The following is a 13668-nucleotide window of genomic DNA, read 5'->3' as shown; positions in this document are numbered from 1 at the left end:
GCGTAGTTACACGCCGTAGCAGTCTGACCGACGGTGCAACCGCAGCGTACTCCATCGTGATACGACCTATGACAAGCACATCTGCAGTTTATGGGAACAAGTACTTATGCTGGTCATGGCTTCATCAGAATCGTTTTGCTTAAGGGGGGACACTGTTTTTCAAATAATGTTCATGATGTTTTCCATCAATATTCATGAAACTTTTCATTCTTGTTAAGACTTTTGTGCTGATTTCCAATATGTAACTATTTTTCCAATGTGCCATTTAGTTCTGAAGATAAATGAGATTCATTGTCCATAATTTGCAGAAACAATAGGGGGAAAAAATGCGCTACGTAATTAATATTGGCACATGCCTGGGTACTAGAAAACATAAGGAACACAATGGTAGGAATACTATTTTGATACATCAAATATTAGTAATTTTATAGCAATTCAATCTTTACTGTTCGAATTATGGCTACCGTGCTGTCTGACCTAAAGCATAATTGAAAAATTTTAAAGCATAAATTCCAATATTTGACCCTGCCACTGTGTACTTTGCACACTCAGCTACAAGCCACAACAAAAATTATGGTCTGCTTTGAAAACAGAGATGTCGCCGCGGCAAATCAGCAACAAGTCAAAAGTCAGTGTTTTGAGAAAATGAGAAAAGAGGAATACATTCACTTTTAATCAAAAGTACAGCAATAATTCTGCATTATTTTGCAGTGAAAGTGGCTAAAAGCCACCAGGAATGTAGTCACTCTGACCACGGCCACCCAAATGCGGCAAAAACATCATTTAGCGCCTTTCGCCGATTCCCGGTGGCTTGCATCGTGCGCGTGGCAAGGTTGTTGTTCACGCGGGTCGAGCTCCACGCCGACGCGATATCGCCGCAACAGGCGCACGTGATAACAATCTTTATGGCAAGCCCAGATTACCGTATGCTTTTGCCTCCTGCGACGCTGCCGCCGCGCACCTTGCACTTGACAAACGACGTCAGTGCGTTCATGGAGTCCTACTGAGGATAGCGAAGCCTGCCTCGACGTCGACTGGCGCGGCTGCAACGCTGTCGGCGCGAGTGAGCAAATCCAACACCCGCTTTGTTGCTGGCGTTGACGCAAGAACTAGAAGTTTTTGTGAGCATTCATCTCCCTCTGCAACAAATCTGCACGCTGCAACATTGCAATGTCACGCGGAACGCGGCCGCTGTCCGTAACGATTTCACTCATTTGTGAGCTGGCTAGGCCTACTTCGGCATCGTCCGCGGCTTCGGCATCATTTGCGGTTGGCAGCGAGCTACTCTCGATGCTTTCAGAAGAAATGGAGTGCTTTTGAAAGTTATAAGCTGATCGCTTCTTCTTTTTGCCGCACTTGTGCCTCGTGGCGAACTTCCCCGGTGGATCAGACATCATTCGGAATGTGCCAACAAACCTATGAGACGTGCCGTCGCGTCGCCTGCGTAGTGGAGCAGATGATGGGAACCTCGCGCAGCCAACCACAGCACGTGCATTTGGTCACGTGCGCTAGTCAGCGAATCGAATCACGCGTTCGGGCTTTTTTTCCTCCCCGGATTTCAACGGCACTGGCATACCGACGGAGTCACTTTTCGCGGGAAATTAAAGAAGATAGGCTCCTCTTTCCAACGAGACCAAGATGGCTGCAATCGCACCGCCATAAAAAGGGCTGTTCTTGCGCGGAATTCAGCTCACAGTGATGTTATAAATTGATATTGCGGACAAAATACTCTTCCCTGAGATTCGAAACTTGGTGAATTAGCGGAATATTAGCTGTAGATATCAAAAATGTCATTTTCAAAACATCAATTTTTTTCGCGATTTTTTTCACTGCAAAAAGCCGTACCCCCCTTAATTGAACACGCTTCGGGCTGCTGACAGCGGAGATGTGAAGAACCACAGCATGCCAACAAACATTCCAACAGAGAAGAACATGGTTACGCGCTTAAATACATTGACTGCGGCCTGAGGTATATTGTTCTCACGGTAAATGAAGCTTCACGGAAACAAAGCTCTGTGGTGCCAAATAGTAAGCACGTACGCCCATGGCTAGCACGTTGACTGGGCCTACTTAAGTGCAGTCGACTCTCATTACAACGGACCCTGGTAATCCAACAAAATATGTCCGTTTTATCTGAAGTTTGTAATACCCGTGACGCCTCACTTCTGAAACTTTCGTCGTGATATCTAACAACTTTATTGCACAGAGTGAGCGACGAACGTCCAAAGTAAATGAACAAAAGTCGTAGTTTCGCCCGAAAGGTGAAGCAGTGGGTGAATTGACCTTCATGCTGTCTCTCGTTTCAACACAAGCTAGACGTCGAAAGCTCAGCTTGTACAAAGCTACCTGCACCAGGCACACTTTGTCCACATCGCAGATCAGCCCACGCAGCTGCGCCGTTAAAGCAACCACCGGAGTAGAGACCCACTCGTGCCTCGTGTGTGAAAGACGGCGCGCTTCCGCCCCGCTTTCCTCCCTCCCTCGCGCACAAGATATTGAGCCGCTATCATTGGCTGAACCTCACAAGTCAGTTGCCAGCTCATTTCGACACGACAAAAGTCCGTTTTATACGCCTGATTTCGACAAAAATTGCCACTAATTTTGTCCGCCGTAGCCGATAGTCTGTTGTAGCGCGGTCGTTAAAAGCAAACTTCATTGCATTTATAAAATAGGTGGACCAACTAAGGTTGAAATATGGTCTGTTATATCCGAAAGTTTGTTGTATGCTAACGAGCGTAGACTATGTATGTGCCATCAGCCATTTGATGTGCGCACAGGCGTGCATTTTTCAGTCGAGCCTTGTTCACTCTTGTACCGCATCCGCCAACCTTCACTTCCCTGCGCACCTTGTGCACACAGATAAGATTACTGCAGTAAAGGGTCTTCGTCCCTTTATCACTCACGGCAGCCACTTCTCACATGGCTGTTTTACGTGACACAATTGCGTCGCCCGCTGTCAAAAGCAGCAACACTGCACAGCTGTCACTGACGTGCAAGGTGTTTATCGTGCGTAATCTGAAGCACAGCAGTTTGAGTCTGTGATGTGACACGTTAGCATGAATCTACTGAAGACAAGAAATATATCCGCACGTCGTCCTTCATCTGAGACGTGCTATGTGGTGTACGTCGTTGCGTGCGCGCTCGTTTCACGCTTTTTACTTCGTGTCCCACCTGGTCACAACTGGGGGAGCACGGTCCAGGTAGCATAGTGGAACAAAACACAGAGACTAACGCAATCCTGTGCACACTACACCTTTGCCACGGTACTAAACCCACAGAGTGATTGTGTGAGCGCACACAACCATAACACAGCCGCTATTGTGGCCCGGGAACATGGCCACTATAACAAAAAAAAGAAGAAAATACCATGTGACTTCCTCTACACTTTTCTCCTAGCATGCAGAGGGGATAAGGCCTCTCCTCGGTTCTTTTCCTTCCTCCATGCAATGCAGTAATGCACCAAGACAAAGAGCAGAGAAATAAGTAAACTGGACAAAGTGCTTATCTTAGTCTTGTCTATTTGTTCAGTTGGTTTATCAGCTGGTGTTGAATGCAGTAACAGGCAAATTATAAAAAAACACGCTATCGTATCGTCATATGAAACGTGAAACATTGAATACTTAAGTGCATTATACTGAGGTACTTTGCAATGATTCCTGATAGCTGTGCAACACTTTGCACAGGCTCGACTGTTGCTGAAAATTGACATCCACAGACGTGGTTTTGTACCAGAAAGAAAATCTTTGCAAGCGCAAGCAATTATTGTTACGTCTTGTTGTTTATATTGTTTAACTCATTAGTCTCCGACTGATTTTCTGGACTTTATAGACTTGACAACACCCCTACATCCCCCATAGAACCAGCGTACAGCTGACGGTAACCAAAATTTCAGATGCCACATTATTTCTCATTTGAGTTTCCAATCTTAATCTGCTCGTGCAGCAAATGCTCTGGCCTTGGACAAAGCTGTTGCAGTTCATTCTGTTCAAGTTTATTTCCTTGTGAGAAGGAGCCAGGACAGAAAGCTTTCACGAGTTTGACAGTGGACCCGACCCCTTTGATATGGCAGCAGTTTTTTTTTTAAATACATACAGCCTAAATAAATGCATACATACAATAATACAAACATACATATTTATAAATATACAAATATAAATACGCATATATATTCACATATGTGCCTGTTATAGATAGTAAAACCTTGTTCATGCACTTTAGGAAAAAAAAACACTAGAAAAGTTGTGCTAACCGGGAAAACGTAGGATCTGAAGCCACTAAAATATTTGGCAGACTAAACTATTTGACGTCTACATAATGCAACACGTTGCGCCAATAGTTGCAGCACGAGTCATTGACATGCTCTGAGCTGGTGGTGCCCTAACTGCCCAAGACGAGATGCGCATTGTTATTTTACTGCTACTGGAATAGGAAACTCAGTGCGTGCCGGTGTATCCACGTGGCACAGGCTGGCGAGTACTGTGAGGAAGCTGATGCAGCTGGAGGCTATTGTTTTCGATCACACGTGCCTCACGCCTTTTGTTGTTTACGCGAGATCTAGCAGCCGGAAAATGTATTGTATGATTGCAGTTTCGCGATTTTATGGACGTTCGGGCTGAAAGGTTGAGTTTTCCGATACCAATATCAACCGGTGAAATGAAGACATAACTGTATCGGGTCAGTTTTTGTATTTTAGATTGTGAACGTTGGCACCGTGAAATCGCACGAAATGGTATCGTATCAGCGAGGTTCTACTGTGCACATACACATGCATTAAAAGTTAACCAGCTCAATTATGCACATTCCTGCACAAATACATACTAACAGATATATAAATGTTCACATTTATGTTCATATCTACACATACATGAATTCCTACTGGCAATGCAGCCTAATTTGAGAGTTTTCATTGCAGAAGACTTCGAAATTTTCAGAATTAGGTTTATTAGGAGAGACAGCACTGGTATAAAGTTAGAGTGTTGGTGTGAACCACTTTTCATTGTGCCTCGTTTCTTGAATGTTAGTGTTTTCATAAAGCTTAGATAATGAGAATGTCACGCTCTAGTTCTGCTTTAAATAGCACTGATAATTTAAGAGTAATCGATAATTATTTAGCGTGGACATGGCCCGGACATCATATTCCTGGAAAAGCCCACTAGTTCTGTTCACACCATCTCTTTCTTTAGCACATGTTCCTTGGCAGCTAAGGCTGTTATCGAAGAGCTCTTGCTTTGATTCAGGACCAAGCTGTTGCATTCAAATATAAGCAAAGCCTAGCACATTTCCAAACCATGAATGCTGTGTTCCTTGCACAACTATAGTAAAACCAACTGATAAAGCTCGCTTGCATTTGTTTCATTAGTAAAAAAGGTGATGTGTCGCAAAAAAAGAAAACATACTCAGCACTCATGCTGTACTGAGCCATTGTTTCAGAAACAGGTGTCGCTGCTTGCAAATTTGTTGCTGGCCACACATTGCTCTTTGCAAATGCAGTAGATTATATGAAAAATTTTGGAAGCAGGCTTTCCAACACACCTAACTGGCTCTTGCCATGGCTGACCTCAAGCTAATTAACACTCCTGAAGCTAAGAAATGCATCTAGAGAGCTTGAATGGCACGAGGAACAAAGGACAGCAGGAATGGTGGTACCAGTCCGCACGCTAACGCCTTATTTGTGATTCTAATCTGCCATCTTGGTTAGATCAGATTATGTTTATGAAGTGTACTTTCAGGCTTTGGGTATCGTCTATTGGTAGTGGATATAGTTCATGCTTTCTTGCATGTTCATGTTGCAGGCAAAGCTTGTCCAATGTAAGTGAACAAGTGAACATTACTGCATTTAATTAAAGGGAAAACACACTGGCCTGAACAGAGCACAATTGTTGTACAGTGCGCAGGCGGGGAATGCAACGGAGGAAGAGGCGCAGAGGTCTGAGCCGTGAGTGTCATCGTGAGCTTGTGTGCACGGGGACCACCACTGGGGCGGGGCTCCTCTCTTGGCGCAGGCGGGGAACCACCGGACCAGTGGCCAACGGCAACGAGAACACCAGCCCCAACAACAGCCAGCAGCCCCCAGAGAATAACAATATGGTACGCCAAGCATAGTTGTGTCGTTAACCATTGAGTGGAACTCCTTCTATCAATGCAGGCCTGTTAAGAATGCTGGCAGAAAAGACCTGCAGAACCTGTTAATCTCTGCTCGACATCCACGACACAGGTTCACATTACAGTGATTAGTACCTGGCCACATTACTGATTGAGCTTCGTGACTGTAGTTAAGTAGTGTTGTCACCCAGTTTCTCAAACAGTGCTCTCAATCTTCTGCTTTTTTATGGCCTACAATATTTTTCAGTTTTGTTACACATCACCAATAATGTTGCTCATCTGATATGAAGGAGTAATGAAGCAGAATTTCTTACACCACCAGTGTCACAGTGTTCCTTGCTCTCTTTCTCTCTCTCTGTTCATTGACTGCTGGGTCCTTCAAAAACTCATCTTTCGGTGCATACATAAGGGGAAAGGATTGTCATCATGTTGTAGAGGGACTTGCATCATATCTCTCACAGTAATGAAATTTGTAAACAACACATAATAATTTGCTTATACTATTACAACAGCTGCCTACAATGGACTTTGTATAAGTGTGCACTTCTTGGCACTACATCACACTTTCTTCTTAGATATTTGCTATTTACACCCGGTTAAGCTTTCCAGGTGTCAGTATCTCAGCTTGATCTTCATGTGTAGAATTTCAACCACAGAATCAAGACTAGGACATTTGTTAAAGTAAACAAAATTTCACTTTAGGAGTGAGAGAAGTGTTACAACTTTGCTCACAAACTTATGTGTCCTCATTCTGTTTTACCGTCTTTTGCGCAGGGAACAAGGAGTACACGTCTCAAGCAATGAGCAGCTGAGGTAAAAGTTCAATGCAGTGTAAAATAAAGGCTTTTTTTGGCAGGAACATCGTCAGCTGTTGGCCACTGGGAAGGCTTCTTCACCAGAACCACTGCCGCTCTTTCAGTGTGGTGTGAACTAATGGAAACACACCTGTACCCAGGTTGCTTTGCTCTCTTACAGCTACAGCTATTATTAGATGTTGATTCACTTGGATGCAACCCAAGTTTGTGTGTACAAACCAGATCAAATTATTATGTTTAAGCCTTTTTGTTGTAGAGGAAGTGACAGAAATTGTACCAAATTTCATATGAATGCAGCGTGCGGGCAGGCATGTTTTCAATGCAGGCATTCGAGCTACCCATAAAAAAGGGTAAGACGGTACCGAATGATACCAACATTGATAAGTGTCACCATATAGCATCGAAAACAGCATGTAGAAGCAATGTTACAGATATACAGTAGGAGCTCGTTGATACGTTCCCGTTACGTACATTTTCCTGGTGCCAACGTTCGCAATCGAGAACACAAAAAGTGGCCAATAGAGTTACTCTCAACTTTTACCGTTTCATATGTTCCCGGAAAACGATTTTTTGGCACCAATGTTCAGTACGTCGCTAAACTGTGATCGTGTGATACGTTTTCTGGCCACTAGATCCCATGTAAACAAAAAAATGCGCGATGCGCACGGTATAGAGAGCAGTGTAAAGCTGCCTGCCGCGGCAGCTTTACTGCAATACTGCTCGCCTGTCTCACGGGAAAATGCCGGCACGCATTAAATTTCTCATTTGGGTACCAGCTAATCTCCGGGGTCGTCACACACAGCATTCACAGTTATCATTGCAAATCCTATTGCGATAAGCATCTTCACCTATCTGTTTCATGGCGAGTGGTGCGGTCGGAAGGGTTGCGCACACTTTTAACGGGCGATAAGCAAAACACGCCGCCATTGCCTGCTGCAGACTGCAATCGTATACGTTTTTCGGCCGTTAGATCCCATCTGAACAGAAAAAGACGCGGGGCGCACGCGATCGAGAACAGCATATAGCCGCCCATTTCATGTTAAAATTGCGGCGCACACAGCTTCTTATTCTGGTACCAGCAAATCTCCGCCTGAGTCGTCGCACACCACATTCATAGCTATCGCCGCCAAACTTATTCCGATAAACATCACCTATTTGTTTTGACAACACGTGGTGCACAGTGTCATTGGTAGCGTACTGCACGCTTTTAGTGGGCGATAAACCAAAGGTGCCGCTGCTCTCTGCTGCAGGTGGCGTGATGTGGGCATCAGGTTTTGCTTTGGCACCATTCAGCGTCGCCCACCAGCTCGATTTCGTTTCTGTTTCCCATCGCCCTCTTTAAAAAAAACCACGCAATAGGAAAACAACAAAACACGTCTCCAGCCGCCAGAGCATCACCAGCTAGACGCATGTCAGCATCTCGTGCCGCAATGATCCACACGACGCTTCGCATTACGTAGATGTCAACAATAGTTGAGTCTATGAATTTTTTTATTTACTTCGGATGTTACGTTTTCCCGGTTAGTCCTTTCTTCACGCTTTCTTTCTTTCTTTTTCTTTTTTTTTTTTCAAAACATATGAACGAGGTTGTACTGTACTTGTCATCGGTTCACATTACGAGTATATTTTGTCATGTTTGCTTGTAATAGATTATATTGATACGAATTTCTGTTACAACTATGCTCATCATCACTAGAGAAAGGGTTAATGGACCAAAGTAGTGAGCTCCGGTTTAATTTCAACAACCCAAGGTTCTTCAAGGGGCATGTAGAATTAAGTACACAAGCATATTTGCATTCCGCTCCCATTGGAATGCTTTTGCTGCAATTGCTAATCTGACACACAGCTTTGTGCTCACTTAGCCACTGGGATAAGTAGAATGTGTATACAAAGTGTCCACTGGAGTAGTGCCACTGTTGATGAGCAACCTGGCATAGTGCATCTTCGCGTCTATATCCCACAGACATTAGTGAGTGTTCTTTAAGGGGCCCTGCAAAACTTATGCTTTAACAAAGTGAAATGAGTGCAAATGCTTTTCAGTTAATATTGTGAAATGCTTTATTTTTGCACGTGCTTAATTTTGGTAAATATCACTATGGGAATATGTGGGAAAATTTAAGGGCACACAACATTTTTAACAGCGGAGCTGTTTAAGCTTTAGTATCAGTATTAGTTTAGTATTAATATGTATCAGAGAACTCAGCCCAGCTATGCGCCGCCTCATGTTGCCTAGCAACCACCTGTGAGAGCACCGAGACAAGTTTGGAGAAGAACTGTCAGAACCATGCTGAAAACCAAAAATGTATTTTGTCTACTAGTCCTGCTGGCTGCACCCACTAAAACATGATGTCCTGTAAACAAAGCACGCTGTTTAGAAGATGTAGAAAAATACAGCCACTAAACATTGGTAGCTCAGAAAAAACGACTGTACACGCAGGCACGTCAATTGATTTTGCACAGACAAGCCAATTCATCCCTTGGACGCTAAGTGACGCAGAAGAAGCCACACATTAAAAACACATGTGAGTGAAGTGCCATGTAGAAGGTTGCTTCAAAACGGCAGAAACTATATATATATATATATATATATATATATATATATATATATATATATATATATATATATATATATATATATGGGTCATTCCATCTCAAGTGTACTCGGTGTTTTATCGACCATCTGCGATTCTGCTGAAAAAAATCATACTGGTTTACCTCAAAGTGCGAAGTAATTATTCAAGCGATTTTTCTTGAAAAAAAATTTTCTAATGCCCTGAGGACGCTTTGAAGGTTGCGCACACAAGTGAAACTATGCCAGGTAGAAAAATTTCTACAAAGTTATTGCTTTGACCTGTTACTGCGAATATTTTTTTAAATAGTCGCCAGACGGTGCTCTTTCGTGACTATTGTCGTTTATTACTTTTTGTTTTAATTTACATAATTTTTAGCTGTAAGGAAAAGTCGACAATTGCCCCTTTTTTAACATTTTTTATAAAAGAAAGTAACGTTTCCATGAGGAATATATTCACAATAGGGACTTGGTATGTGTGTATACTAGATGATAAAAATTTTCGTATAAGAAATAAAGCCTAAACTTTTGCTTAATGTCATGGTAAATATGAAAAAAATTACGTTCTGACTCAATTTGTGGCTTCATTTTCACTATGTAGCGTTCCAAGTAAAAATATGGCATAGTCGGCATTGCATAGTATGCTTTGCTGTCTATCTATGTACAAAGATTCAAAAGATTAAATTTTGTTTTAAGCGAGAAAAAAATTTTTGAACTGCACAATCACAAGGTTGCGTGGAGCATCTCTTTGCTTCGCCTTCACTGCATAGCACGTCGGTCGGTGTTTCACTTTCGCTCATATTACGTGCTTCTTCTTTTTCTTTTTGAAGACAAGGTCTTTTTTGGCGACTTCAGGTTGATTTGCGGTTCGTGGGGACTGAGTTTCTGGCCATTGTCATCTTGTAAGATTAGATACTTGCAGGCCTTCTAGTGCACGTAGGACAAGAAATAGGCGTCTGAGTTAAGCTTGGAACGAAAAAGATGCAGAAAGTTAGTGTGCTACTATATACGGAGAAGTTATAACGCGTAATTCTTAAAAAATACGGCGCAATAAATTCGATCAACATGCCACCAGTCACTAAAAACGCGCCAGAACAGGAACCAGAACTGTGGCTTTATTCAACGAACAGGCGATTTGTGGCGTTCTGCTAAACCTAAAACAACGAAAAAGGCCACTGGCCGGCTTGATACCTAGAATGTCTGCGAAGCGGCTTTAAATGTGTGGTTGGAACACGTATTCGTATCGTAAACGTGTCCCGCGATGCCACCCACCGAGGCTGGGAAAGCGACGTCAAGACGACGGGAGGAGCGTGCATTACGAGCAGACGATAGGTGTGTCGTCTGTTACTGCTCCTCTTTATCCCAGGCAAAGCTACAGCTGTCACAGAAGCAAACCGGCGTTCATGTTTACAGTTTCTTTCCGATGATCGAGGTGTGAAGAAAATGTATCAAGTCGACAGACTGGACGACAGTTTTGGTGCGTCTTCAGCATCTGAGAATTCAGGTACATGGATTTGCGTAATAATTCATGGCACGTTTAAACTATACGATGTCTCTAGTTCATGTATTTCCTCTCCAGGACAAGGGGTGATTTTAACGCCATTGTGTTGCCGGATGCATATAAAAATGCATCTTTTTCGTTCCAAGCTTAACTCAGACGCCTATTTCTTGTCCTACGTGCACTAGAAGGCCTGCAAGTATCTAATCTTACAAGATGACAATGGCCAGAAACTCAGTCCCCACGAACCGCAAATCAACCTGAAGTCGCCAAAAAAGACCTTGTCTTCAAGAAGAAAAAGAAGAAGCACGTAATATGAGCGAGAGTGAAACACCGACCGACGTGCTATGCAGTGAAGGCAAAGCAAAGAGATGCTCCACGCAACCTTGTGATTGTGCAGTTCAAAAATTTTTTTCTCGCTTAAAACAAAATTTAATCTTTTGAATCTTTGTACATAGATAGACAGCAAAGCATACTATGCAATGCCGACTATGCCATATTTTTACTTGGAACGCTACATTGTGAAAATGAAGCCACAAATTGAGTCGGAACGTAATTTTTTTCATATTTACCATGACATTAAGCAAAAGTTTAGGCTTTATTTCTTATACGAATATTTTTATCATCTAGTATACACACATACCAAGCCCCTATTGTGAATATATTCCTCATGGAAACGTCACTTTCTTTTATAAAAAATGTTAAAAAGGGGGCAATTGTCGACTTTTCCTTACGGCTAAAAATTATGTAAATTAAAACAAAAAGTAATAAACGACAATAGTCACGAAAGAGCACCGTCTGGCGACTATTTAAAAAAATATTCGCAGTAACAGGTCAAAGCAATAACTTTGTAGAAATTTTTCTACCTGGCATAGTTTCACTTGTGTGCGCAACCTTCAAAGCGTCCTCAGGGCATTAGAAATTTTTTTTTCAAGAAAAATCGCTTGAATAATTACTTCGCACTTTGAGGTAAACCAGTCTGATTTTTTTCAGCAGAATCGCAGATGGTCGATAAAACACCGAGTACACTTGAGATGGAATGACCCATATATATATATATATATATATACACACACGTCGGTGGCAATTTAGCAGTAAATGCATCAAAAATATGTTGGGGGGGGGCATTGAGTCGCACGTCTTTGAGGTCCTGCATCCTGGGCCCCTCACCAGGCCACACAGCAAACTATGGTTATACGCTGGAAGTTAGCAGTGTTCTGCCACAAAAATTTTTCAAATCGGCTCATTAATAGCCGAGATAGAAATATTTCAGTGCCGCAAACCTGTGATTTCAGGAGGTGAGCTTCACTGCCAAACGAGACACACTCTACCTCGAGGATCGCGTGACGCATCCCTCTTCTTTCCCCTCACTTTTTTGCGGCATGGCGCACTTCCGCTGACAGCATCGCTCGCAAGCTGTTGTGATTGTCTCGTTTCGCGCAGCGCACAATTTTGCGCACTGTGCACGAGGACACCTAGCAGTATAAGTCATTGCTACACGAATGCTGAGGCAGATGCAAGCGGATCACAGAGCATGATCCCGCGCTGGAACATGGTAAAAAATGACATAGTTTCGGTGTCTGCACACAAAACTGCGCGACATCGGAACTAGCTGACGAAATGGAAGTACATCTCTCTTGCTGCTATACAGAGTAAAACAAACACACGCAGACATTCAGTTTGTATGTTTTATTATTTCTCTAAGCTGTAATTCGTCTATTCAAGCAACATATTACACAAATAGCAGATGTTGCCTTGAATAATTCTCGGAAGTCTCGTGTCGCCACGAGCGACATCACAGTACGCAGGTGCACTAGCATGTGTGCATCATCATCTGGCTTTGAGTGCAGCGGCCGTGAGAAGGGAAAACAGCATTCTGTTTGAAATTTGAGATCTTTCTACGGCACGTAGCAATGTAATACTTCGCAGACACTATCGTTATTGTGCATTGTATGCTCTGCGCTTGTCAGCTCAAAATGGCCAGACCTGGTGAGGGGCCCTTTAAACTGTGATCACCACATTGCAAAGTATTGTTCAGAAACTTACTTCACACATGTCCTGCCTCTTTGAGGAACTGCTAGTTGCAGTGTGCGTGTATGTGTGTGTGTGTGTGCGCGCATACATACAAGCTCTTCTATGCTCTCCCATCCCCTCTCAACTACATGACCAGCTTCACACCCCATACACTTTTTCCACTTTGGCACTCCTAATGCTCGTACATCAAAAATATGAAGGTAGTTTTCACATCCCAATTGAGCCATACATCAAAAGCCTGAAATTGTGAAGTTTAGTGGCCGTGAGTGTAATAAGACCTTGTCACAATTGGGGCCCGAAATAATAGGGTTTTACAGTATATTTCTGCAGAAATATTTTAAACGGGCATAAAAAGTGCAATGCTAACTTTCCCCATCCCCCTCTGCAGATTTCCTCTTAGCTGGAGCAGCTCCAATTGTAATGCCTCACCTATTTCTTGCTTTTCTTACCGCGGTTCACTTGCAGTATTCCTTCATGGTTGGCAAAGAGTGACAAAAGGCTGAAAAAAGTAATTCTGAGGTTTTATGTGCCCACACCAAGATATGATTATGGGGCACGTCGTAGTGGAGGACTCCGGATTCATTTTGACCATCTGGGATTCTTTAACATGCACCCATCGCATATTAGACGGATACCTCAGGCTCAGCAGT

At 43.0% G+C, this 13668-nt stretch overlaps 1 protein-coding gene across 6 annotated transcripts in view; it reads left to right on the top strand.

The window, feature by feature from the left end:
* The window catches only part of pds5 (cohesin associated factor B pds5), a 95028-nt gene that overhangs the window by 71017 nt on the left and 10343 nt on the right, over positions 1-13668 (top strand). For 5 of the 6 annotated variants that reach the window (XM_070535365.1, XM_070535366.1, XM_070535367.1 and 2 more), the window contains exons 26-28: positions 5888-5935; positions 6003-6087; positions 6877-6915. In XM_070535365.1, the coding sequence (XP_070391466.1) occupies positions 5888-5935; positions 6003-6087; positions 6877-6906 (163 nt within the window). In that variant the 3' untranslated portion in view covers positions 6907-6915. The remainder of the gene's footprint in view (positions 1-5887; positions 5936-6002; positions 6088-6876; positions 6916-13668) is intronic. The other variant, XM_070535369.1, reaches the window with a different exon arrangement.

This window comes from Dermacentor albipictus, chromosome 3 (assembly GCF_038994185.2).
Source record: "Dermacentor albipictus isolate Rhodes 1998 colony chromosome 3, USDA_Dalb.pri_finalv2, whole genome shotgun sequence".
NCBI classification, from domain to species: Eukaryota; Metazoa; Arthropoda; class Arachnida; order Ixodida; family Ixodidae; genus Dermacentor; species Dermacentor albipictus.
The sequence above is the reverse complement of the archived record's forward strand: the minus strand, read 5'-3'. Positions and strand labels throughout refer to the sequence as shown.